We start from the raw sequence: 24,582 nt of genomic DNA, 5'->3' as shown, positions 1-24,582 counted from the left end.
AAGTTATATCAAATGCCACCAGGGGGCACTATATCACAACGCTTTCCTTAGCTCTAGCCCAGAGCTTGGCTTCATATATAGTAAAACCAATTTCTCCGTTTGTGGAAATTTTATTTTGTGCCAGCTATCACATCTTGCTCAGTTTGGAATAGTTACTATTGTTGTCATCATTCTATAAATGGAGATATTCGAGTAGTGGGAGCTGAAGTCTCTGGCGCAGGGACAGCCAGCTGGCGGCAGAGGTAGGATTCCACCTCTCAACCCACCCGCACAGGGAGACACCGCAGCCACAGCCACGCCCACCCGGTCCGACTACTGGTTTGGGCCCGCGAGGGTAAGCGCGCATGCTCAGGGGGCCCACGGGGACGCCTCCAGCCGCCAGGGGGAGCCCGCGACATTCCTGCCTCTCTGGCCCGCGCCGCCCGCGGGTTGGTAGAAATCCCAGAGTTCGGCGCGTTTGAGGTCCTTCCGCCGCGGCAGCCATTGAGGAGCAGCAGGTTAGTGAAGGCCAGGGCGAGTACCATCAGCTGCCATCCGGACCCTTGGGGGCCCCAGTGCCGCTCGGGGGTATGGTTGGGTGCAGCGAGCAGGCCCGGGGGAGCCGAGGCGCGGGGTTCCGGGCGGCGGGGACCGAGCCGGGACTCACCTCCACCCCCCTCTCCCCACCCCTGTCCGCAGCCATGGCTCTGCGCTACCCCATGGCCGTGGGCCTCAACAAGGGCCACAAGGTGACCAAGAACGTGAGCAAGCCGAGGCACAGCCGCCGCCGCGGGGTGAGTGCCGGGAGCGCAGTCGGGGTGTCGAGTCCGAGGGCAGTGGGGAGCCCTGGTGTCTTAAACGGAAGAAAGGGGGTGTCGGGCTTTCCCAGAGCAGAGAGTGAAGATGCCGGTTACGCGCCTGCGCGGCGAGCGCCCGCCGGGGCTAAGTAACGGGACCTTCCCGGCCCGTGGATTCGGAAGCTGGGGCAGGAGCGAATTGGGAGCGGGTTTAGACGCATGAGCAGGAGTTTGCCGAGTAGAAGGGTTTCTGGATCGGAGTTGGAATGTGGAGGGAAAGCGGATTCCTTGTGTGTCAGGTTGAGGAATCGTAGGCTCATGGGGGTTTATATATTTCTTCATTAAGCGGCCCCGACTCCATGGTGCCCAGCTTGTGTCCAGGGCGAGAGGGTTCTGGGCCCGGGGAACAGCCCGTGCAAAGAGCCGGGTGTGACGTGCCACTTTGATGTTGATAAGATTGGGGACTGGGGAGGATTTGGGCTTCCCTTGTTAGCAGACACACAACACTCCACCCGGAGACCCTGAGCAGTCGGGCGCCCCCTTGGAGCCCCGCCCTGACGCCTCCCTTCTCCCGCAGCGCCTCACCAAGCACACCAAGTTCGTGCGGGACATGATCCGGGAGGTGTGTGGCTTTGCCCCTTATGAGCGGCGGGCCATGGAGCTGCTCAAGGTCTCCAAGGACAAGCGGGCCCTCAAGTTCATCAAGAAAAGGGTAGGTAGGATCCCTGTGTTAGGGCCAGGGTGGGACTTGGGGCTCAGGCTCACGGCCCTCCTTGCCCGGCAGGTGGGGACACACATCCGTGCCAAGAGAAAGAGAGAGGAGCTGAGCAATGTCCTGGCCGCCATGAGGAAGGCGGCAGCCAAGAAGGACTGAGCCCTTCCCCTCTGTGCACAATAAAACTTTTCCAGAAACTTGGGGTTTCTGTGCTGCCAGTGGGAAGTGGGGGGCCATCTGCTGGGGCACACGTGTCCCTGGGCACTTTGGTGACAGGCAGGGTGGTGGGCACAGAAAGAAGCCACAGCCAACCAAGCAGTACTGGAAACAGCTTTTATCATAATTAAATAGTCAACAATTAAGCCATGATTGAGGTCAGGCTCCAGGCCTCTCCCGAGCTTCCTGTGGCTCAGCCGCCTGGAACCTCTCCCTTGAGCGCAGTTCCAGCCCCGGCGGGCCCAGCGGTGCCGGCAGTGCCCGGAGCCTGCGTCACCGCTCCACAGCCAGGGCCTTGGCCTGCTCCTCGGGGAAGGCGATGTTGAAGATCTCGCGGTAGTGCTCCACGAAGTGCACCTCCAGGCCCTCGGTGATGAAGGCCGCCAGGTCATAGAAGTCCTTCTTGTTCTCGGTTGGCAGGATAATGCATGTCACTCCGGCACGCTTGGCCTGGGATGGGGGGCGGTCAGCAGGTCAGTGTGGGAGGGAGGAGAGGGCTGGGCGTGGAGCCAGGTTCCCAGCGCCCACCCTGCCTCGCCCAGATGAGGAAACTGAGGCCCAAGGTAACATCACCAGCCTCTGCTCCAGTAGCTTGGCAGCAGGAACCCAGGCCTCTTCTGGTGTGCTGTCACCCCAGTGGCTCTCCCCACCCCCAAAGGTGTCTGGAAATACAGGAATTATGAGGTCCATGGTTTCTGGGATTAATCACAGCACCCACTACTTTACGTTTAGAGATCTGGCACCTAAAAATGCACAGGAGCTGAAGACTGCCACATGCCCTGTCCCACCCGGGGCCTCTGAGCTGCTGTCCCTCAGCCTGACTCTGCCCCTTGGTGGACAAGGGTCACCATGTGTTGCTCTAGGGACAGCACGCAGTGACTCACTGAACCTCCCACTTTGCAAGAGGAAAGCAAGGTGCAGAGCCTCCCACACACCTTGCCCTGGGTGTCCCTATCACAGGAGCCCCTCCCTGAGTGCTCTGTAGGCACCTGGGACTGCAGACCCTTTGAGGTAGACAGGGAGAGGCCTGGGGGCTCAGGTGAGAGACACTGGGGCGCTGCCAGGAGCTTGGGGGGCCCCCAACACTGAGGGGAAGCACAGGCCCCCTCCCCCATCCACCACAGTCAAACCTACAGCACACCCAGTGAGACGCTGGGCTCTGGGCCCTCTGTTCACCTGCAGTGCCCAAGCCTTGCTCCTCCAGCCTCTCCTGCACCCACAGGTCTCAGTGCTAGGCCACAGTGGTGAGGAAGCAGGAGACCCTACTCTCATCCCTGAGGAGCTGAGATGAGGGCTGAAAAGGCTGAAAACCACTGTGGAGGCAGGGGCAGCTAGGCAGTCAGCTCAACAGGGGGGCCAGGCCAGGCAGATCCAGATCCCATGCCCACTGGGCCTCACTTTCCCCTTCTGTAAAATGGGCCTGTCACTCTTCTCGCCTGGGGGGATTAGCCCTGACACGTGAATGACGGCTGTGCGCTATCCCGCGCCCGCGTTGCTGGGCGGGACACTCACCGCAATGGTCTTCTCCTTGATGCCTCCTACGGGCAGGACCTTGCCTGTGAGGGAGACCTCGCCCGTCATGGCCAGGTTCTGCCGTACCGGCCGGCCCAGAGCCAGGGACAGCAGGGCCGTGACAATGGTGCAGCCAGCGCTCGGGCCGTCCTTGGGGGTGGCGCCCTGGGGGGAGACAGGCTGGTGGGCAGGCGGCTGCCAGGTGGGGGCATGGGGCGTGGGCGCGGGTCCAGCCTCACCTCAGGCACGTGCAGGTGGATGTGCGAGGTCACCAGGTACTCGTTGGTGGGGTCGTACTGCATCAGGAAGGCCCTGGCGAAGGTGTAGGCGATGCGGGCACTCTCCTTCATCACCTCCCCCAGCTGGCCTGTAACCTCCAGGCTCCCGTCCTTGTCCCCCTTGCTGTCACGCGGCCGCCTCAGGGATGTCTCAACAAATAGCGTGGAGCCTCCTGGGGAACCGAGGGCAGAGCCCATGAGCCCAGGATGCCTCAGACTCCTGGACGGCCGCTCCCGCCACGCCCTCACCCTCGTCCCCAGTGAGGGGACGCCCCTCACCGTCCCTTCCCCGGCTCATCCCAGCCTAGAGCCTTCTCATCCCTCACACCTCAGTGCCCGCACTGTCCCCCCACAGCCACCTCCTCGGGGCAGCAGATCTATCTGCGGGGACCGGGTTACATGAAAACCTGAAGACGATCTCTGTGCTGGGCCTCCACGTTGTACCTGCCCACGGCGCAGAGCCTGCTGGTGCCAAGCTCGCGTCCTCCCGTGCAGTCCCTCAGTGCAGCCCAAACCAGCAGATGCCCAGCCGCTCAGAGCCTGCCTCCTCTGTGCCCCGCCCCCAGGGCCGCACCCACCCCTGCCTGCTACACAGGCCCCGAGCCGCTCCCCCTCCTCCCCCTCCACCCTTGTAGCTCCCAGACGCAGCCTCCCCAGTGCAGGTGGGCTGAGCCACGTCGTCTGGACAAGAAGCCCCTCGGATCCTTCTCCCCAGAGCTGCCTGGCCCTCCTCCCCCACTGGGTGGTGGCCCCCCAGGCGACAGGGTCTCATGCTGTGAAGGGCTGTCCTTCAGGCAAACCTGAAAACCAGGAGCCCAAAGAAAGCTCCCGGGGCACTGCTGCTGCCTCGCGGTCCCATCGTCCCTGATCAGCCCTGGTCCCCTGGCCTCACTGCACCCCGCCAACCAGCGGAGAGGGCATTCAGAGCAGCCCGCGGTGAGCGCGCCCACCTCTACCGGGGGACAGACGACTAAAGGGACGTGCAGAGCCCCCGGCGCTGCCTGCTCCAGTGCAGGCCACTCACCCATGGCGGTCCAGGCCAGGCCCATGGCCACGCCGGGAGGCGTCACGTCGTACATGCGCTCCACCGTGAACACCGGCTTCCCCGCGAAGTCCTGCAGGTTCTCTGGCGTCACCTCCACGAACTCAGCCTCGCCGCTGACGATCTTGTAGGCGGACTTTCGTAACACCTGTGTGGACGCAGCGGGCTGGGGGGGCAGCTGGGCCACAGAACTAGCCCCCCACCCCCTGCCCCCAACTCTCCTCCACCTGCCTTTAATTTTTTACAGTTGTGATAAAGTACACGTGACCTAAAACCATCTTAACCATTTTTAAGGGTACAGCTCAGTGGCAGGAAATGCCTTTGCACTGGTGTCCAACCATCCCCTCTGGAACTTTCTCATCTTCCCAAAATGAAACTCTGTCCTGATTAACCACTGCCTCCCCAGCCCCTCCCCCAGCCCCACCATCTACTTCCTGCCTGTGGCTGTGACTCCTCTAGGGACCTGCTGTGAGTGCCTCAGACAGCATGCGTCCCTCCGCCTGCAGGCAGGCCGGCTCACCTTCTCCACCTGCTTCTGCAGGTTGCGGACGCCGCTCTCCCGGCAGTACTGCTTGATGAGGAGGGTCAGCACGTCCGATGACAGTGTGGCCTTGCTCTCGTCCAGGCCACACTGGGCGCGGGCCTGAGGCACCAGGTACTGCTGCCAGGGAGGAGGAGAGCCGCCATCAGGACCCCCAGGGCCTCTCCCGTGGGCCCTGCCCACCCTTCCAAAGACCCCTGGCCGGGTAAACGAGGTCACCGAGGTAGACCCTGGGCCTGCCCCGTGGAGGCCCTGTCCCCGGGGGTAGCTGGGGGCCATTCAGCAGAGGGTGTGAGGGGAGGCTGCTCCCGAAGACCACACCTAAGCCGAGACCTGAAGGGAGGAGAGCCAGCAAGGCCAGGAGGGGGTGGCAGAGTGTCCAGGGAGAGAGCCCGGCAGGCGCCAGGATCCTGAACGGTGGGCCTAGGACCTGCAGACGCCCGGCCTGCCACCTCCACATGCTCCCAAGGCTCATCTTAGATGCCTCTTCCTCCAGGAAGGCCTCCTTGAACCCCTAGACTTCCTCCTCATACAGAGACCGGTTATGTGACCGCTGCACAGAGCAGGTGGGGATGGGGAGCAGGTCAGAGGCTCCGGGGTCACTCGGGGCCCAGCACCACTCCTGCCACACAGCAGTTGGCGGAGTCTGAGCAGTCCTGAGCACTGACTGCGGGGCAGAAGCGTCCCACAGTCCTATGTTCCTCCTGCTGTCCCTTCAGGGCTTTGAAGGAACCCCTCCACCCACACCCCCAAGCCTGCCCCTCCTCTGCCTGGTCGAGTGTCCAGGCTGGTGGGGGACGGGGGAAGTGACGGGGAGTCCCAGTACCCCTGCGACCGCCTCAGCCAAGAGCTCCTCTTCCTCGCCTCCCACCCCCCAGGGGATGCAAAGACTGCAAGCCTGCACCTGTCACAGGGCTGCGAAGGGCTCAAGGGGACAAGATGTACTAAAGCCCCCTCTGGAAAGAAAACACTGTATCAGGAATTCGAGCCCTCTGGAAAGGAAATCCGGCTCTCCTCTGACTGACTGCAGGCTAGTAAAGCACCGCACACACCCGGGCACCAGGAAAAGGGAAGGATCCCACCAGCCCAGGAAGAGCTTTCCTACAAATAGAAGTGCAGACAGAGGCCCGCATCCCGGGGGGCCTGGGCCCAGGAAAGCCCGGGCAGGCAGTCCCATAACCCGGGGAAGCGCGGCTGGTGGGCAGACGGACAGCAGCCTCACTCTCGCGCCCACAGCCATTACTGACCCGGCACGACACCGGCCATGGTGCGTGACCACGAGGCAGCGGGGCACTCAAGGGGTAACTTACTGTCAGAGCTGAACTCACAACCCCAAGACAGTGCTGGGCCCTGAAGGCCAAGGTGGGGTTGTGTTACCTTCAGCACTGTGCTCACGGAGTGTCTTTCCTTGCTCTTGTTCTACGGCCTGTGATTATAACAAGAAATACATATTGGGTCTTTGACCCCAAATCCCTGTGCAAGCGATTCTAAGACGCTTGGAATTTCCTGAGTGACAGGGACGAGAAGAGCATCCTTTCTTATTCACAAGAAGCCCCTTTCAAGAAGTGATCATTAGCACAGCTGGATGGGGGCTGGTGGCCAGAGGAACCAACCAAGGGACTGGAGGGACAGAACTTTCAGCCCCATCCTCAGCCCCCAGGGAGGGGCGCTAATCACCAGTGACCAATGATGCAATCAGTCATCCGGTCAACCATGCCTAGTAATGGGCCCTTCCCCACACCTTGCCCCAGGAGTCTCTGTTTTGGCTGTTCCCTAGTTGTATCCTTTATAATAAACTGGTAACAGTAAGTAAAAACTCTTGTCTTCCTGAGTTCTGTAGGCTGTTCCAGCAAATTATCAAACCGAGGAGGGGGCTGTGGGAACCCCCGATTTATACCCAGTCAGTCTAAAGTAAGAGCGGCCAGGGACTTGGGGGCTGGCATCCAAAGTGGGGGCAGTGCTCTGGTCTGAGCCCTGAACCTGGGGTCTGATGCTGTTTCCGGGTGGGTAGTGTCAGAATTGCACTGAATCCTAAGACCCTCGGCTGACAACTGGTTGGGGTGGGGAGCCCCCCGAACCCCCGCCTTGGTGTCGTCTGTGTCTTGTAATCACACCACACGGGCAGATCCCATCCACATCCGTCTGTCTCCTCCTGGCTCGGGAGCCCCAGAGCAGGATCTGCGGCTTGCACCCCTAGCTCCGGTTAAAGGCCTGGCACCTAGTGGGCACTCGGATATTTCCTGAGCCCAAGTGGCCGCGGGGCACCCCTCCCCAGGGCCGGGCCAGCGGGGCTGCCTTACCTCTGCGATGGCGAGCTTCTCCTGGGCCACGTAGCCCGACACGTTGATCATCTCCATCCGGTCCCGCAGTGGCTCTGGGATGGTCTCGGTGATGTTGGCCGTGCAGATGAACAGCACCTGGGGGAGGCGGCAGTGAGGTGCCGTAGGACGGGGCGTCCAGACTCTCCCCACTGGCCCAGCCCCCAGGTGGGACACGCACCTTGGACAAGTCCACAGGCACGTCCAGGTAGTGGTCCAGGAAGTTTGCATTCTGCTCAGGGTCCAGCAGCTCGAGCAGCGCTGACGAGGGGTCCCCCTGGTAGCCCCGGCCAATCTTGTCCACCTGAAGGGGCAGCAGGGGGCGGCGGGTGTTAGCCCCTTGTCCTCCCCCCAGCGCCAGACACCCCAGCGGGAGACCAGACCACTGGGGGCTGGGGCTAGGGAGGCCCGGAGCAGGAGGGCTGGCCTGACCGTGTGGCCATGGGCGGGGACCGGGTCCTCCAGGGCGGGAGGGGCCGGCGTCACGAGACAGCCAGCTGCAGCAAGGCCACCCACGCGACTCAGGCACCACGGAAACGGCAGCGGGGCCGCAGCTTCCCCTTGAAAACAGGCCCCGTCTGGTCAGCGCCGCCTGCAGCTGTGGGCCAGGAGGGCCCAGGGGCCACGGCCACCCTCAGGGAAGGGTATGAGCCCAGCCAGGGCCCAGCCCTCAGGCCCCACCCACCTCGTCTATCAGAACCAGGGGGTTCTCCGTCTTGGTCTTCTTCAGGCACTGGATGATCTTGCCTGGCATGGCGCCCACGTACGTCCGCCTGCGGAAGAGGGCACAGCGGGGCGGTCGGTGCCCCAGCGCCTGGGCTAGCCACACTGGCGCCCAAGGCCCAGCTCCCCTGGAGCTGAGGGATCACCACATGCCTTCCAAGGCCGCCCAGAGGAGACACGGGGAGACGCACACAGCGTGGCCCTGGCGGAGGATAAATGCTTCCGCACTGTGCAGGTGGGCAGAGCACTGGGTCATCCTGACAGCGTAATGGTCCCAAGTCCTGGGGCTGTCAACGTGCTCCCCCAGCTCAGGCTCAGGGCGGGGACAGATTCACAGCCAAGTATCACTCAGACTCTTCCCGCTAGCCAGCACCTCCTATCCAGATGGCAAAACCCAGCCGGCACTGCCCGATCCAACAGAAGGAGAGGGGCAGAGAGCAGCCAGGGCCTGCGGCAGGAACATCCCCCACGCCTGGGTCCTTGGGCCTCAGGGTCACCAGGCCCAGGGCCCGGCCCCAGCCGGCACGTCCTTTCAGGTGTGTTTCCTGAGAGCCTACTTGTCTGCCCAGTTCGGCTGCAGGTGCTTGCCTGGCATTCTTAGGAAACCAGACATGAGTCCAGTGCTGTGAGCTAAGGCCCAGCAGGGCAGACAGACCACAAACCAGGCAGAGGAGAAAATCACAAGGTACGAAAGACTTCGTATCTGCGACAAAGAAGAAAAGCAGGCATGGAGGATCTGGAACGCCAGTTTGAGGGTGAGGCAGTATTTTAAGGAAGAGATAAGGAACATCTTAGGAGAAGGCTACAAGCAAAGGAGGTGAGGGGGAGCCGCATGGGTGTCTGGGGGAGGGGCATTCCAGGCGGAGGGCACAGCCCATGCAAAGGCCCTGGGGCAGCACCGTGCCTGGTGTGTTGGAGGAACAGTGAGGAGGCCCATGTGTCTGGAGCAGAGTGAGCGAGGGGGAGAGAGGGAGGAGGGGAGGGCAGGGAGGGGACGGAGCAGGTCGTGCAGGGCCTTGTGGCCCGCGGGGAGGACTTGGGCTTTAACCCGAGGGAGGTGGGAGCCCTGGAGGGCTGTGGGCAGAGGAGGGTTTGGCTGTCACCAGTATAAGAGCAGTCAATTCCCTGTCCCTAGACCAACATCAGCACAGAACGCCCACCTGCTCACACCCTGCTGGGTGCCCTTTCCCCGATGACTCACCCCCAGCGTCACAGATCTCCTGCTTGTTTAGAAACTCGAGCACATGGTGCTTGTCTGCAGCTCCGTCCTTCCTGAACCAGGGCCCGGCTCTGCCTCTGCCTCCCTCTCAGCCCCCAACCCCTCCACCTCCATCCTGCTGCACCTCCCAGCTCAGACCGCAGCTCCCGGGCACGCCTGCACCATTCCAGCCTGCGGGCCTCCCAGTGACCCCGCCCCCAAGGCTGTGCCGGCCTCGTCCCCTCCTGACCCCCACCCGGGCCCCACCATGCTCCGGCTCCCTTCTCCAAACCCCTGGAGCTCACGCCGGGCTCCGGGCTGGTGAGGTCTCAAGACTGGCCACCATCCAGGGGACTCGAGAGAGCCAGGAGTTGAGGGGGACTGCAGCAGACTGGGGTGCTTGCACCCTGCCCAGCGGGCGGCCCGGCTCTGGAGCGTTGCTGCCAGGAGGGCCTGTGAACCCTGGTGCCCAGAACTGTCCATGCTTTTAGAAAAGCCAGAAAAGTAACTTTTAAACACAGATTTAAACCTTCTTTGGACACTACAGGATGGAAATGCATGGCCGACTCGGAACAGACACTCGTGTACCCACTGCACTTGTGTCTCACCAAGGCTTTTCAAAAAACCACCCTCTGCGGAGGCCAGCATGGCGGGAAGCCCCGGAACACAACACCCTTTACGTCCCACAGGAGGACACCACGCACGGGCCAGGTGGCTGTCAGAGCCTGCGCACAGGGGATGCCAGCCCGGCTCTGGGCCTGACAAGGGAGGCAAGAACCAAGACAGGTGCTGAGGCCTCACTGGGGAGACCGTCTCGCCTCCCACTCTAGTCCCCAGTCCCCGGGCCTGCGGCCAGTGTTGCTGGGGTGTGGGGTGCTGAGCTGGTGGGATGGAAGCTGGAACCAGGGGGCCGTCTGCTGACAGCCTGGCCAAGAGGCCTTTCCAGTGGTTGAGAGGCCGAGATTTTGATCCAATTTGATCCGAGGTTTTTAAGCACCTGGACTGAGCCAGGCCTGAGGTCAGATGGACACCCTGACTTTTCAGTTACCTATTCCAGCGTGAGTGGAGTTTGCTGCCCGCCACCATCACGCTACAGAGTAGGAACAGACCCAAGAGAAGGAAGGCTGATGGGAGGCGGGGTGAGCCCCGAGGGGGAGAGGCCGGACCAACCTGTGCCCCTTGATCTCGGCCACGTCCGTCATGCCCCCGACGCTGAAACGGAAGTACTCGCGGTTCAGGGCCCGGGCGATGGAGCGGGCGATGCTGGTCTTGCCCACACCTGGAGGACCGTAGAAGCAGAGGATCTTGCCCTGGGTCGAGGCCCGGAGCTGGCTGACGGCAATGAATTCCTGCGGGCAGAGGCAGGAGGACCCCGTGAGACAGCACTGCCCTTTCCACAGGGCAAGGGCCCCCGCCGGGCCTGAGCCTCCCCACCATCCAGGCATCTGGGGCTGCGAGAAGGGACAGGGCCTGACCCAGAGGGGCCGAGCTGACGGGACTGTCATCTGACACAGGAGGGACAGCCTGTGGCACCAACAGGACGAGCAGGCAGCAAGGGGACGCGGGTGACGGACTCTGGGTGACCCCGATGCCAGGCCCACCTGGCAGCTCCCCACCTGGATCACAGCGTCCTCTCTCCCCGCTGGCCCACCCGCTCTCAGCCAGACGCCTCTGGCCCTCGTTTCCTATCGCGAGCACAATTTTTATCCCCCTGGGGAATCCGTGAGCCCCCTGGAGTGAGCAGGTGGGCCTGGGCGGCCCCTAACACCTCCGAGCCACTCCAACCCTGGTCCCTCCAACTGGGCCCCTCCATCCCTCACCTTCCTCGGCCCCTGCTGACCCCACACCAGCCTTGGCCCAGCCAAGCCCCCACCAGACCCCCAGATTCTCCAGGGAGCGCCCCTGGGTTTTCCCCACCGCACAGGGGGAGTCCTGGCTCCCGGGCCCCAAGGCCTCCACCTCCCTCACAGATCCAGATACGACAGCCGCTGCCTCTCAGAGCTCGGCCGGGTGCCCCACACACAAGCGGGGATGCGGGCATGGCCCCGGGGAGGGCGGGCGGCCGAGCCTCACCAGGATGCGCTTCTTGACGTCCTCCATCCCATAGTGGTCCTCCTCCAGCACCGCCTGGGCCCGGGACAGGTCCAGGTTCTCGTTGCTGTACTTGCCCCATGGGATGGACGTCAGCCAGTCCAGGTAGTTGCGGGTGACGCTGCCACAGGACAGACAAGAGCCGGTGAGCGGGCCCAGTGAGCCGCCCGAAGCCCGCTCTGTACATCCACAGCGCTGGGACCCATGCGCCCGACGTGAGAACTACACCAAGTGTCAGCTGGGGCCCGAACTGCCCTGAGAAGCCGGCCCGGCCTGGCCTGCCCCGCTCCCGGCGTGGTGCAGACACGCCTCGCCTACTGCGCTGGGTGGACACCACGTGTTTTACACCTTGAAGGTTTGTGGTAACCGTGCCTTGTCAGGTGATGGTCGTTTTAGCAATAAAGTACTTTTTAATAAAGGCATATACGTTGTCTTTTTTTAGACATAACGCAACTGCACACTTAACAGACTACAGTATAGCGTAAACATAACTTTTACACGAATGGGGAAACCAAGAAAATTCACGCGACTCGCTTTTTTGCTATGAACCCAACCTGCGGTGTCCCCGAGGTCTGCCTGTATGGGTGCAGTTCCTGGCACAAGGGCTACATTTGCTTCCCAGACCAGAGACTCTGCGAGCATGGGGCCGGCTCAGGGTCCCACAGCACAGGAGGGGCCAGCGGGTAGGATGGGGGAGGGACAACCTGATGAGGGCAAGTGGGGAAACTGAGGCCTGGAGCGTGACCTCAGGCCGAGGGCTGTGCACCCAGGGACAGAGGTACCCCTCACAAAGGGCCTGATGAGGAGGCAGGGAGGTCAGGGTCAGAGGAGGAGGCGAGGCGGACGACAGAAGCAGAGGCTGGAGTGACGTGCTCGGAAGACGGAGGAAGGGCCGGGAGCCATGGAACATTTCCGAGAAGCTGAAAAGGCTGGAGACAGAGTTTCCCCAGAGCCTCCAGAAGGAGTCCGTCCTGCCCACCACGCCAGACGTGAGGGCCTCTGCCTCCAGACCGTGACATGAGTCTGTGACGTTCTAAGGGACTAAGCGTGTGGTCACCCTGACATCGGTGTGGGAAGCGCACTCACTGCCCCGGTGAGAGGAGCTGGGGGCATCTCTGGCGGGGAGGCCTGCGGCGTCCAGGGGAACCAGCGTCTCCCAGGGTCCTCGTGCAAAGAGACCAGCCTTCCCCAGACACCCTGAGCCAGAGAGGGGCCCGGCCCAGCAGCCCGGGAGGGTCGGGTGCTGCAGGCCCGCTCAGATCCACCCTCTGAGGAGCTGTCCCCCGAGCCGCGCCAGAGCAACGCCCAGGCCTGGGCTGCGGGCAGAGCCAGAAGCATCCCACGGGGCCCAACCCCTAGCCAGTGTGCGCAGGACAACACCCGCCGGGCAAGGCCAGGGCCCCAGGAAGACGCTTGTTTCCTGGCTGACTCTCAAAGCCGCCAGAGGGAGGCCAGGGGAGGGGGTGGCCTTGGAGCAATGGCCCTGGGGACTCCTGGTCCTGACTGGTGGCACTGGCTTAGAGCCAGATGTCCCTGGCTTCAAATCCCTGTCCCCATCTGCCAGCCCAGAGGCAGGGGCACTGACGTAACTTCTCCAAGCCTCGACTCCTTCATCTGTGAAACAGGGGCGACAGAGACACGGCCCGCACAGGGGCGATACGAGAGGATGGACACCCACCGTGACCAGAACATGCATGAGGGGCCCACCCTCCTGGCTTTCCGGGGACCCCAGCCAGATGCCCAGCTTTCCTGAGGCTGGGGAAAGAGACGGGCCCCCCGGCGCTCACTTGAACTCGGAGGAGTGGTTGTCCAGCAGGCCCAGCTTGCTCAGCTCCTCGTCCACCACGTCCATGACATGCTTGGGGACCACGAGCTCCTTCAGCCGCTCGCGGAACTTCTCCTCGATGGCGTCCTTGTCGTCCTTCTCCAGGCCCAGCTCCTTCTTGATGATCTTCAGCTGCTCCTGCAGCAGGTATTTGCGGTGCGTCTGCTTGATCTTCTCCTCCACCTGCAGGGCCCAGAAGCCGCCGTCAGAGCAGAGGGGACGCAGCCCAGGGTGGGCCTGCTGCTTCCTCAGGACATGGGAGAGAAACCCAGGGCACCCAGCCTCCGATTTCCCCCACGTTCCACCCTAAGTCCTCCTGGTCACGGGCCTCGCGGTAAGTAACACCCGAATTCCAGGGGAGGAAGGAATCCGCCCTTCAATCCTGGTTACGACCAGGAAAAGCTGGGCCTAATGCCAGTGTGTCCCTCACGTTAATCAAAGGGGTGCCACGCTCCCTCTAACAGCCGGAACAGCAGGGCCCTAGGTCAGCATCGGCGCCCGCCCAGTGACCTGCTGTCCTGTGCCCCTGCATGTGAGAGCTGCCTAGTGGCTTTTCCAATTAAAGATATGATACAATAGATTTCCCTGGTGGCACAGGGGTTAAAAACTCCGTGCTCCCAATGCAGGGGGCCCGGGTTTGATCCCTGGTCAGGGAACTAGATCCCACATGCATGCCGCAACTAAGAGTTCGCATGCCACAACTAAGGAGCCGGCGAGCTGAGCTGCAACTAAGGAGCCCGTCTGCCACAACTAAGGAACCCACATGCCACAACTAAGGAGCCGGTGAGCCGCAACTAAGGAGGCCAAGAGCCACAACTAAGGAGCCTGCCTGCTGCAACTAAGGCCTGGAGCAACCAAATAAATAAATAAATATTTTAAATAAATAAATAAATAAAATAAATATGATACGAATTCTTTTCCTAACATAAAAACTAAGTGAGGGGGACTTCCCTGGTGGCGCAGTGGTTAAGAATCTGCCTGCCAATGCACAGGGCACAGGATTGATCCCTGGTCCGAGAAGATCCCACATGCCACGGAGCAACTAAGCCCGTGCACCACAACTACTGAGCCTGCACTCTAGAGTCTGTGCACCTAGAGCCCGTGCTCTGCAACAAGAGAAGCCACCGCAATGAGAAGCCCACGCACCGCAACAAAGAGTAGCCCCGGCTCGCCGCAGCTAGACAAAGCCCATGCACAGCGATGAAGACCCAACGCAGCCAAAAATATAAATAAATAAATAAATTTATTTATTTATTTATTTATTTATTTATTTATTTATTAAAAAAAAAAAAAAAAAACTAAGTGAGGGCTTCCCTGGTGGCGCAGTGATTAAGAATCTGCCTGCCAATGCAGGAGACACGGGTTCGAGCCCTGGTCTGGGAAGATCCCACATGCCACAGAGCAACTAAGCCCATGCGCCACAACTACTGAGCCTGCATTCTAGAGCCCACGAGACACAAATACTGAAGCCCACGTTCTGCAACAAAAGAAGCCACCACAATGAGAAGCCCGTGCACCACCACGAAGAGTAGCCCCCGCTCGCCACAACTAGAGAAAAGCCCACATGCAACAAAGACCCAACACAGGCAAAAATAAATAAATTCATTAAAAAAAAAAAAAAAAAAACTTAAGTGCTATAACAGCCTCTATGGGAAAAGAATCTAAAAAAGAGTGGATATATGCATACATATAACTGATTCACTTTGATGTACAGCAGAAACTAACACAACATTGTAAATCAACTACACTCCAATAAAATAAATAAATAAACAAAACAACTAAGTGGTAAAAGTGAGTTAAATCTGGAAAACGTTAAGTAACCGACAATCCAGGCACTCCATGGGTTTGCCCACTTGGGAAGGTGGGCATCCAACAGCTGAGTCTGGGGAAACAGCTTTCGACCTTTCCCAGGCTGGCTCCCAACTTCTAGCATTTCCCCCCAGGCTCCCTCAATGGTCAGGAGGGTCCCGGGACCTCTCACTCTGCACTCAGATGCTGGCACCAGTTTGACACTTTTGCACAGGTTCCCAGCCCCGAGGGGGAGCGCGGCCTCGCAGCAGAGACTCGCCTGGGCACTGGGGCCCCGCCCCGCCGCTCACCTCCCGGCCCAGGCGCTGCTGCAGCTTGCTCAGCTCAAACTCCTTCTTGAGGAGGGACAGAGCCTTGTACAGCCGCTTGGGAATCTGCCAAGAAAGGGAAGACGTGAGAGGATGGCCATCTGTGTGGAGGGGCCGTGGGGAGGGAGCACGAACCGGGGCAGATGGACAGGCCAGGCCTCCCCAAATCCGAGAGGGGCGCACGCTCTGCCCCAGCAAGCCCAGTGCTCCAGCCACACTCCACAGGTCTGCAGGCCGTGTGGACCAGGACACTGGCAGAGGTGCTGCTCGTAACGACGAGACTGGCGACAACCCCAACACGCCACCCACTGAATGACGGGCGCCGCCCAGTGGGACACCACGCGGCCGCTACCAAGAACGAGGGGCCGGACGTGGACAGAAGGACGCGAGCTAACGGGAACCCACCCCAACACCGGAGCCCAGGACAGCAGCCAGGCGGGGAGGCCGCACTCACGTTGGTCTCCTCCAGGACGTCCTGCAGCTCGTGGGACTCGGCCCCAGTTAGCGCGGCGCCCATGTCGCTCAGGTAGATGGGGTTGTCCACCACCCTGTGGCCAGCCTGCATCATCTGCAGCACAGACTCTCTGGAAGGGACAGCGATGCTGCCACGGGGCACCGGGACCGCCATGGTCCACACTGGGCCGTGGCCCATCCTGGAGCGGGACTAACGCCCCAACGCCCAGACATAAGCCACCCTGGCAGCCATGCAGCAGCCCTCCTGAGATGCCCTCCCCCTACCTGGCTGATGACGAGAGAGCCGGGGCCGGTAGGCTGCGCCCCCTCCAACCTCCCGCCCGCCCCGGGGCCTCCCTGCTGGGAGGGAAGCGGCTCCCCACTCAGAGGCTAGGCAGTCCCCAGGCCCAGCCAGGATCTCAATGAAGACAAGCAGCCAGACAGGCCCAGCCTGGCCTCATCAGGAGGGGACAGGAGACCAACCTGTAGAGCGGGTTCAAGGCGATGATGTCCCGGATGGTCTTCACGATCTCCGCCGTCAGGGCCTGGCAAGCAGGGAGGCCACGTGGGTCACTGGGACCAGAGGGGGCTGTGGCCCTGGAGCCCCTCCCACCCGGCCCAGCCAAGGACGGCCCCAGAGGCCCAGGAGCGGAGCCCCAGTTCACAAGTCACAGGGACTCAGGACCCAAGAGCAAAACCTAAACCAAGCCTGTCTCCGTGGACCACTCTGAACCTCGACCTTAGAACGAGCCATCTTGGGCGGGGAGGAGGGGCTCGAGGTCTGCCCCACCAGAACCTCGCCCCAGCCGGCTCTGCTACGGATGCCACGGGTACTGCTGTCCTTGCCTTCGCTGCCGCCACAGTGAGGCCAGTGACACTCCCGGCAGGATCACTGGACACAGTTTATGGCATAAATCCTGCGCCTCGTTTCCAGAGGCCACAGGTCCCGGCACCTGGCACTCTGCGCAGGGCACCGCCGGCACAAAGCAAGCAGCCACCACTGCTGGGCTTTTTCAGTGTGATCCGCCGGCCTCTGGTTAATGGCTTTGTCCCTGATCTGCCTGGGATGACCTTTGTAGAAGGAACCAGAACAGGCCAGCTGGAGGGCCTGCACGGCATGCGCGTCAAGAGGGACAGGCGCGCTCCGAGCTCCCCACTCCCCTCCCCTCCCCCCAGGTGAGAGCCTTCAAGGAAACACTAAGGCTGGGCTGCCCAGGACAGCAGCCACCAGGCGCTGCTCACGTTTAAGTGAGTTGAAATGAGATACAATTAGACGTTCTGTTCCTCAGTCACAGCAGCCACAGATCAAGTGCTCAACAGTCACAGGGGCCGAATGGTGCAGAGTCACAGAATGCATCCAGCACATGGAAAGTTCTCCCCGGCAGAGCTGCTCTGGACGGCCCCATGGAGGCAACTGCCGGCCCCGGGCCCCTTCCAGCGCCCGCAGCAGCCATCGCCAATGGACTGTGGCGCTCCTTCCCACCGAGCTCAGAGCCCACCCGGCCCCAGACCAAAGCTGTCAGCTACGCCAAGCTGGTGTTCCCCCTGGGGAGGCCAAGGACACCAGGTGCGGGCGCACCCGAGGAGCCTTCCACCTGCCTTGCCTTTCTTCTTCACCTCTCCCCGTTGGAGGCAGGTCACTCTGCCCATAACATACATGAGAAGGACGGTGGAAGGACACTTCCCGACACCCTCTCGACAGCTGGCTCGCCATGCTATGGAGAAGAAGGCAGGCCAGCCTAGGCTTGGGGTCAAGGTGGCCAGAAGGCTCTTTCCTGTCTTGGAAGCACAGGTCACAGAATCAGCTGCATGTGCCCTGCCCGCTCCCCCACCCCTGGGCCTGGGAGGAGGAGCCAGGACCCGGTTCCTTCACAGCAGCCAAGGCTCCAGCGCACTTCCGACCTTCCCGACGCCAGCTCCTCCCAGGACTCCTGGAGGAAGAGGGTGCTCTGCCCCCCGTGTGCACTCACCTTCACCTCCTCCGTGACCTGGAAGTCCTCGTGGGCGACGTTCTCCACCTCCACCATGAGCACCTCACCAGCGGGGCTGGGGTCCGGCTCCATCACCACCTCCACCTGCCGCTTGGCGCCGCCGTCCTCCTCCGCGTCCTTCTTGCCCCGCTTCAGCTTCCTGCGCAGCTTCTGCTTGTTCTCGCCCTCGGGCTCCTCCGGCTCCACCTCCAGCTGTCTGCTGATGTGAACCCTGAAGACGGGGAAGAGGAGGTGAAGCCACCGAGGCTGGGGGGAAGGGGGGCGTCCTGCCGGCCACAACACTCTGCGGTGCTGATGACACACGGGCTCGCTGGGCCCAGGCCCCTGCAGCCCCCAGGGCTGGTGGGGAGAGAGGAGCTGCTGCCTCAGAACCCAAGACCAGCAGGCCCTCTGCCCCAGACTGCAGCCAACCCATCCACTGTTTCCCACACCAACGCCCGCTGTCCTCCAGGAACGAGGACGCCAGTGGCAGCCCACGCTCTGGGGCCCATCGGGGACTCCGCCTGCCATTCCCCCGGCCTCCAGCTCACCACACAGTGGCTCCTGCACAAGGTTCAGCTCCAGGTTCAAGGGCGCCTCCACTGAGGTCCTCCCCAACCACTCCACATGAAGTCCAGTCCCACGTGCGCACACACCCACCCCACCCCCCATCCATCGTCATTTTCACCCCAAAGCACCCGCCACCGTCAGAATTTAGCTGGTGACCTGTTTTCCCCATGCGGCGGGCGGGCTCCCCAAGTTGGGCCCCTCGCCGGCTACTCCGCTCACACCTGAGGGTCTGGCAGACACCAGGCGCCCAGCAGACACCAGGCGCCCGGTGTTCAGTGACGTGTTGGCCCTTTTCTGCCACACGGGGTAACTAACAACAGTACCGCCCTTAGAGAGCAGGCCTGAACGCTACCGGGGACGCAGACTCAGTGGCGGGCGGACACCAGCAAGATGCACACAGAAAAGGAGGTCGGGACGCAGTGAGCACCGAGGTGGCCTGGCCACAGGACTCAGCAGGACTCGTTCTCCAAGGCACCCTGCAAGTTAGCGGAGCAGTGAGTAGCCGCACCGTCTTTATTAATTTTGGTTGTATCTTATTCTGTTCTTTCTGAGCCATGAATCCTCCCAGGAGACAAAGGAACAGCCTCTTCCCTAAAACAGACTCTAACGCGAGCAGGTGAAGACAGGCATGGGGGCTCGGCGCAGCGGGGATGCCACCAGGACAGTCCACGGAAGCGCTGCCGGCCCGGACCATTTCCCCGGTGTGCTCTGGGGGAGCTGCCGGCTGACACAGAAAAAGGCTCCGTGAGAGGAAAGGATGAAGGGCTCTCGAGTCAACAAACACCAACGGGCATCTTCAGTAAGAAGCTTTTCCAAACACTACGACCTTAACGGTTGGTGAGTCTGAAACGTCTCCCACATGTCTGTGATCACAGGACACCTTTGACAAGCGTCTCATCTTGGGAGACCAATGTTCCTTGGAACACGTGAAAAGAAATGAACACGTTCATGAACGTGTTCATGAACACCGTACCTGCTGAACATCCTGGCCCCAGGGGCTTGGGAGGGTAGAGAGGACGGCTGGGGTTGGGGGGGGCGGTGCTTCCAGCTTCAACCCAGCTGATCATGTAGGTTTTTCTTAATTAGCCGTAACAATACAGCGGGTTAGACTGGGCTTGCAAATGCCATATGAAGCCCTTCGGCAGAGGAGGTAGAGGTAGACTGGCTGAGTAAAAAACCGCAACCTGGACTTCTCTGGGGGTCCAGTGGTTAAGACTCCGTGCTTCCACTGCAGGGGGCACGGGTTCGATCCCTGGTCCGGGAACTAAGATCCCGCAAGCTGCATGGTGCAGCCAGGAAAAAAAAAAAAAAAAACCCCAACCTGTCAAGCTGAATGGAGACGCAGGTGCAGGCACCAGGGGGAAGGCGTGCTGACACCCAGACATGAACCATGAGGCAACGTGCTATCTTCTGTTTCGTGGTGCTTTTTGGACTAACGGGCGTGAGAAATGGCTTCTCACTGACCACTCAGACTGCCGCTTAAGCAGAGCGGCTCTGAGAAGCAGGGTGGGGTGGGGGGGTCCACCTCTAGCTTTGGCCTGGTCACTGCGGTGGCCAAGAAGGGGAGGTCGGTGCTGGAACCTGGGGCGTCCCAGGCCACTCTTCCCGCCCCGCCCCGTGCACTCGGGCTCCCGCACCTTCTGTGTCCCATGACGATCATGCGCAGCTTGTCCCCAAGGTCCTGCATCTCGTGGATCTGGACAAACGTCCCCGTGTGGTAGATCTCGTCCAGGCTCTCGACCACGTCAGACTCGTTGCTGAGGGAGAAGGGACACAAAGAAACATGGGCACAGGTGCTCTGGCTCTCTTGAAAAGAGAGAGAAGAGAAACACCCCTCCTGGCCTTGACCTCCTTGCTCCTACAGGTGCTCTGGGCCGCCCCTGAGGGTCACCGCATACAGGCAGGCGGGGCCAGATGGAAACTGGATTCCACTCCACACCTCCTCTTATGGAGCCTGCATAGAACACACCTTCCGACTTGGAAGTGGAACTCATTCCTACCTGGAGTCGAGGTGGATGTGCCCGGAGCCCCCGCATCTGCCCGCCTAGCTCTGCTCTGAAGCAGGCTCACCCTGGCCTAACACCAGGGGTCCCCCAAGGTTAGCTTCCCCCAACCTGGACCACGCATGAAGCCCAGGGCCTGGGGCAGAGTCTTCAGCCCAGACTGAAAAGGGATGCCCAGCTCTCGGCCTCATGCCCCGTAGGTCTGACTTGGTTTCTTTCAGGTCAGGAGTCAGAGGTCCAGGCTACTGTACGGAGCATGCTCTTCGGTGAGCTACAATCCAGGGCGGCTTCAACAAGGAGTGAAGGAAAAATTACACTTACTTGTCATCTTTCTTTAGAAAGACGCCGGCATACGGCTGGGCGAGGCGAACTTTCCTTCTTAGCAGCTCAACCAACTTCTTATTTTTAACCTAGCATGACAATGACCCCAAAGTGAAACGCAGGGTAGGCTTTCTAGCTGACACTTTGACAGCAGCTCTGGCATTTTCTGTAATACTCTCTAGGGCTGTGCTAATCTGATCCAGGTCTAACCAACACGGTCCAGGAACCTCTGAACCAAAAAAAAAAAAAAAAAAGGAACCGGCAGTATTGAAGAGCTGCATTCCTTAGTTTTTCCCTCTTCCTAAAGAAAACTAAAAGGAGACAAACGGCCAGTACCAAGAAATTGATTTCACATCCAATTTCAAGAGCTGTTTCTGTGGCGAAATGCCTTGGCTTGAAAATCTAAACTCTCTGCTTTTCTTTTCGGGAGGACAAAAGTAAATGTGCGTAATTCAAATGTGACACACCCCACAGGCTGGTAATTTCCTCCAATTTTCATGGAAAGTATATCCCAATCACATCTATATCCTATTGATTGATCATCAAAACCCCCCCATCACAGCACATTCTCCTGTCATTCCACTGGCAGGTAGAGGGCTAATGATGTTTCCTAGGAAACAGCTGATAGGGAGGAGCACAGGTGTCCTTAGGGCTCAAATGATTTCCTTCAAGCCTGTGTTAATTCCTAAACCAGACTCTAATTAAACTTAATGGCCCGCAAACTTTGGCACAAGTCAGAATTCCCTGGAGGGCTTCTTAAAACAGATGGCTGGGCCCCCCCCCCCCCCCCCCCCGCCCCGGAGTTTCTGATTTGGGAGGGCTGAAGCGGGCCTGAGAGTCTGCACTTCAAGCAGGCTCCCAGGTGATGGCTGCTGGTCCAGGAACCCGGCTTTGAGAAGCAGCGTTTTAACTCACTCCATGACCACACGGTATGGGAATTCCTGACACTCTAAATGCATTCTCCCCAGAAAAAAGGTCCGTGACATCCGTCAGGAGGGTTACATGACCCACCCAAAATTAAGAGCCACTGGTCTATACTCAGAGGCCACTAATAAGGAGAGACGCCACTGGGGCAAGTGAGCCGCATGCAGTGTCAACTACCAAATCAAGAGTAATCAGAGCTTGGCTAACAGGTTCAGAAACAGTTATTGGGTCCCCTGGGAGCTCCCACTTTCTCCTTGGCTAACAGCTGCCCGTTGCATCTTAGCACCTGTCCCTCCCTCTGGTGGGACCCCTTTTTCATTATTCATAAAGTAACAGCAACAGGGATAGCACATGCGAGTTCCACATGCCAGTCTCACACTACCCGCAGCATCTCATGTAACCCTCCTGCCTAGCCCTAGGTGGGCACACAGAATCTCTTGGAAGAATCCTGTCTCTACTTGGGCACTGGGGACAGGGGGCATCTGCCACTTTGAGGGGCTGAGGGGACCATACCTGCTGAACATCCTGGCCCCAGGGGCCTGGGAGGGTAGAGAGGACGGCTGGGGTTGGGGGGGGTCAAGTATGGAGAAAAGACCCCCAGGGCTCGTTTCTGAGGTGTCAAAAGTGCACCACATGGGTAACAGCAGCCGCTTCTTACGAAGGCGTACCAAGCACCAGGCACGGTTCTGAGGCCTTTAGACATGACCTCATTTACCTCCCATCACAGCTCTAAGAAATGAGGTACTATTATTACGCCCATTTCACATATAAGACAGTGGAGGCCCAGAGGAACAGCTTGCCCAAGGTTATGGAGCTGGGGGTGGAGGGGCCAGGATATGAACCCACAGGGTCCGGCCCTGAGGCCTGCCAGTACCCACTACAGAACATCAGGGAAGGCCCTTGGAAGGGCAGCTCGGACGCACACACAGTGCTGGAGAGGAGGTGGAGGGGGCTCCTTCTGCCCGCCCCCCCACACTGGCTGAATGCTGTCCCTCTGTACCGTCCTTTCCCTTTCCAAGGGATCGCTGAGATTTATTCAGCAGAGACTGCAGAGTGAGGGCAGAGGCTGGAGGGTGAATGCAGAGCTGACTCATTGTATGACCTTGCTTAGACAGTTAAGAGATAACGCTTCTCCTCCATGGACTCGTTTCCACATCATTAAAAAACTCAAGTTCCTTGCACTCCTGCTGCTTTCTCTCTATTACATCACCCTGGTCCATTTGCACCACCCCACACCCCGTGGCTCTTAGTCTGAAAAGATCTTTACTGTCTCTTGCACCAGAACATAAGTTCCTTAGGCAAAGGGGCTGTGTCTGACTTGTTCTGCTGAATCCTCAGCCGGCTACATGGGAACAAGAACACCCTACTGAATAAATGAATGAATAAACCCCTGGGAACATCCTTGTGCCATGTTCCTCCTGAGACTCCGGACAATCCCTCGCTCTATCATCTCCTGTAGTACTTACAGCCTTCCAGTCCATAATTTACTTCCTAGCCTCGTTTATTACCTCTCGAATCCCGCTGGAACCTAAGCGCCAAAGGCAGGAAAGTGTGTCCGTTTTGTTCAGGGCTGTATCCCTAACACTTAGAACCGTACCTAGCACATGACCTCAAGAAACATTTAAGAAAGGAATGAATCCGGATCCCGAAGGGGCTCTTAACCAGAAGGCAGACCACCCTGGGGGAGACTGTCACAAAACATTTACCAAGACCAGCAGAAAAGTAACCGAGTGGCAAGACCGTTCTGATCTTTCCCGGTACCGAATTTCTATGACTAGGACTGTTAAGTGGACAATTCTAAGCTCGTTGGATTCAACTCTCCTGAAAGGATCTGAAAGGGGGCGGAAACTGGCTCAAGTTCACCGAGCTAGTAGTGAGAAAACTAGGACTCGAACTTTTTCAAGTTGTGAGGCATGAGGGTGCTGAGCGATCCCTCGGTCCAACCTGCAGCTTGCAGACGTGGGGGAAACGGAGGCCAAGGCGGGGGCTCTCATTACCTCGACAATCTTGATAAAGCGCGGGAACACTGGGTTGCGCGTAACGGCGATGAGCGGCAGGTGCGGGAATACGTCCGGGATCATCATGGGCGTCAGCGCCGTTATGACAGGGCCTTCCCCGCCGCCCGCGCTGCCCCCCACGCCCGAGGCCCCGTCCTCCGCGCCGCCCTCGGAGGCATCCTCGCCGCCCGAGAATGCGCCGCCGCCGCTGCGGTTGTTAGCATCCCGAAGTCCCCGCCAGTGGCCCGCGGCGGCGGGGCCTTGGCCCCGCAGCGCCCAGGGAGGAGAGGCGTCGCAGGCCCGCCGGCCTCTGGGCAACCAAGCTCCGGCCGCAGTCGGGACCCGCCCCGCGGCGGCGGCCAGCAGCGGCCGCCGAAGCGCCCAACACCTCGCAGCTCCCCACAGCCGCACGTAGCCTGCACCCGCCGCCATAGCCCGGCCATCCTGGCGGCGCGTGGGACTTGCGTCATTTCCGCGGGCCCGGCTGGGGCGTACGTGACGGCCGGCGCGTGCCTGCGTGCCCGCGGGAGGGGTGGCCGGAAACGGACGGCTTCAAGGGCGGGACTTGGAAGAGTGGAGGCGGGGCCTACACGAAGTAGAGCCGGAAGCGTTCAAGCTCCCTTGTCGCATCCACCTTTTCCGATAGGCCCCTTCGGATCGCGGGGAAGGCTGTGGGCACGCATGATGGCCCCTAGAAAGAGAGCAGCTGTGCCTGCAAGCGCAGCTTTGGGATCGTATGGGCAGCCCGGTCCAAACACTTGGGTTTAGGAATTTGAGTGACACGCGCAAACTCAAGCTCTGGCGCGCGCCACGGCTGGTGGATTCGGGCTTCCCGAGAGACGCTAAGCCCATGCTCAAACTGTAGACAGCCCAAGGGCGGCAGTGTGCGCATGCCCAGGCGCTGGGGGCTTGTTGAGATGGGCGGATTCAGGCTTCTTGGGGAACAAGGTGCGCATGCCCAGGCTCCGCGTCAGACTGCGCATGCCCAGGCT

The 24,582-nt window shown here is 60.3% G+C and overlaps 2 protein-coding genes across 5 annotated transcripts; one reads left to right on the top strand and one right to left on the bottom strand.

Moving 5' to 3' along the window:
* The first annotated feature begins 346 nt into the window (after positions 1 to 346).
* RPL36 (ribosomal protein L36) lies at positions 347 to 6,896 on the top strand. Of its 3 annotated transcripts, none has more exons than XM_036845885.1 (4): positions 347 to 497; positions 679 to 773; positions 1,354 to 1,488; positions 6,506 to 6,896. In XM_036845885.1, exons 2-4 carry the CDS (start codon positions 681 to 683, stop codon positions 6,569 to 6,571), a joined length of 294 nt encoding a protein of 97 aa, XP_036701780.1. In that variant the 5' UTR covers positions 347 to 497; positions 679 to 680; the 3' UTR covers positions 6,572 to 6,896. The 3 variants fall into 3 exon arrangements, with proteins under 3 accessions (XP_036701780.1, XP_036701777.1, XP_036701779.1); XM_036845882.1 differs by lacking the exon at positions 6,506 to 6,896 and adding an exon at positions 1,561 to 1,689 and having other exon boundaries at positions 348 to 497; XM_036845884.1 differs by lacking the exon at positions 6,506 to 6,896 and adding an exon at positions 1,561 to 1,689 and having other exon boundaries at positions 466 to 567.
* On the bottom strand, positions 1,811 to 24,045 carry LONP1 (lon peptidase 1, mitochondrial). Of its 2 annotated transcripts, none has more exons than XM_036845872.1 (18): positions 23,591 to 24,045; positions 20,670 to 20,758; positions 19,983 to 20,102; positions 17,776 to 18,007; positions 16,289 to 16,350; positions 15,807 to 15,936; positions 15,335 to 15,418; positions 13,198 to 13,418; positions 11,393 to 11,531; positions 10,490 to 10,668; positions 8,084 to 8,171; positions 7,580 to 7,702; positions 7,381 to 7,497; positions 5,060 to 5,200; positions 4,522 to 4,687; positions 3,459 to 3,670; positions 3,220 to 3,384; positions 1,811 to 2,157 (listed from the first exon to the last, which is right to left on the bottom strand). In XM_036845872.1, the coding sequence occupies exons 1-18, from the start codon at positions 24,020 to 24,022 to the stop codon at positions 1,981 to 1,983; spliced, it is 2,877 nt and encodes a 958-aa protein (XP_036701767.1). In that variant the 5' UTR covers positions 24,023 to 24,045; the 3' UTR covers positions 1,811 to 1,980. The 2 variants fall into 2 exon arrangements, with proteins under 2 accessions (XP_036701767.1, XP_036701769.1); XM_036845874.1 differs by having other exon boundaries at positions 5,060 to 5,197; positions 23,591 to 24,030.
* Between the last annotated feature and the right edge of the window lie 537 nt (positions 24,046 to 24,582).

This window comes from Balaenoptera musculus, chromosome 3 (genome assembly GCF_009873245.2).
Source record: "Balaenoptera musculus isolate JJ_BM4_2016_0621 chromosome 3, mBalMus1.pri.v3, whole genome shotgun sequence".
Classification (NCBI taxonomy): domain Eukaryota; kingdom Metazoa; phylum Chordata; class Mammalia; order Artiodactyla; family Balaenopteridae; genus Balaenoptera; species Balaenoptera musculus.
Note: the sequence above shows the minus strand (reverse complement) of the source record. Positions and strands in the feature narration are given on the sequence as shown.

Excerpts from the sequence above, each read along its gene's own strand:
- RPL36 (XM_036845882.1), top strand. The coding sequence starts at position 681 with ATGGCTCTGCGCTACCCCATGGCCGTGGGCCTCAACAAGGGCCACAAG. Across the intron at positions 774-1,353 it reads GGCACAGCCGCCGCCGCGGG|CGCCTCACCAAGCACACCAA; the intron begins GTGAGTGCCGGG and ends CTTCTCCCGCAG. Across the intron at positions 1,489-1,560 it reads TCAAGTTCATCAAGAAAAGG|GTGGGGACACACATCCGTGC; the intron begins GTAGGTAGGATC and ends CTTGCCCGGCAG.
- LONP1 (XM_036845872.1), bottom strand. The coding sequence starts at position 24,022 with ATGGCGGCGGGTGCAGGCTACGTGCGGCTGTGGGGAGCTGCGAGGTGT. Across the intron at positions 5,201-7,380 it reads AGAAGCTCGCCATCGCAGAG|CAGTACCTGGTGCCTCAGGC; the intron begins GTAAGGCAGCCC and ends CCTCCCTGGCAG. Across the intron at positions 2,158-3,219 it reads TCAAGGAGAAGACCATTGCG|GCCAAGCGTGCCGGAGTGAC; the intron begins GTGAGTGTCCCG and ends CCCCCATCCCAG.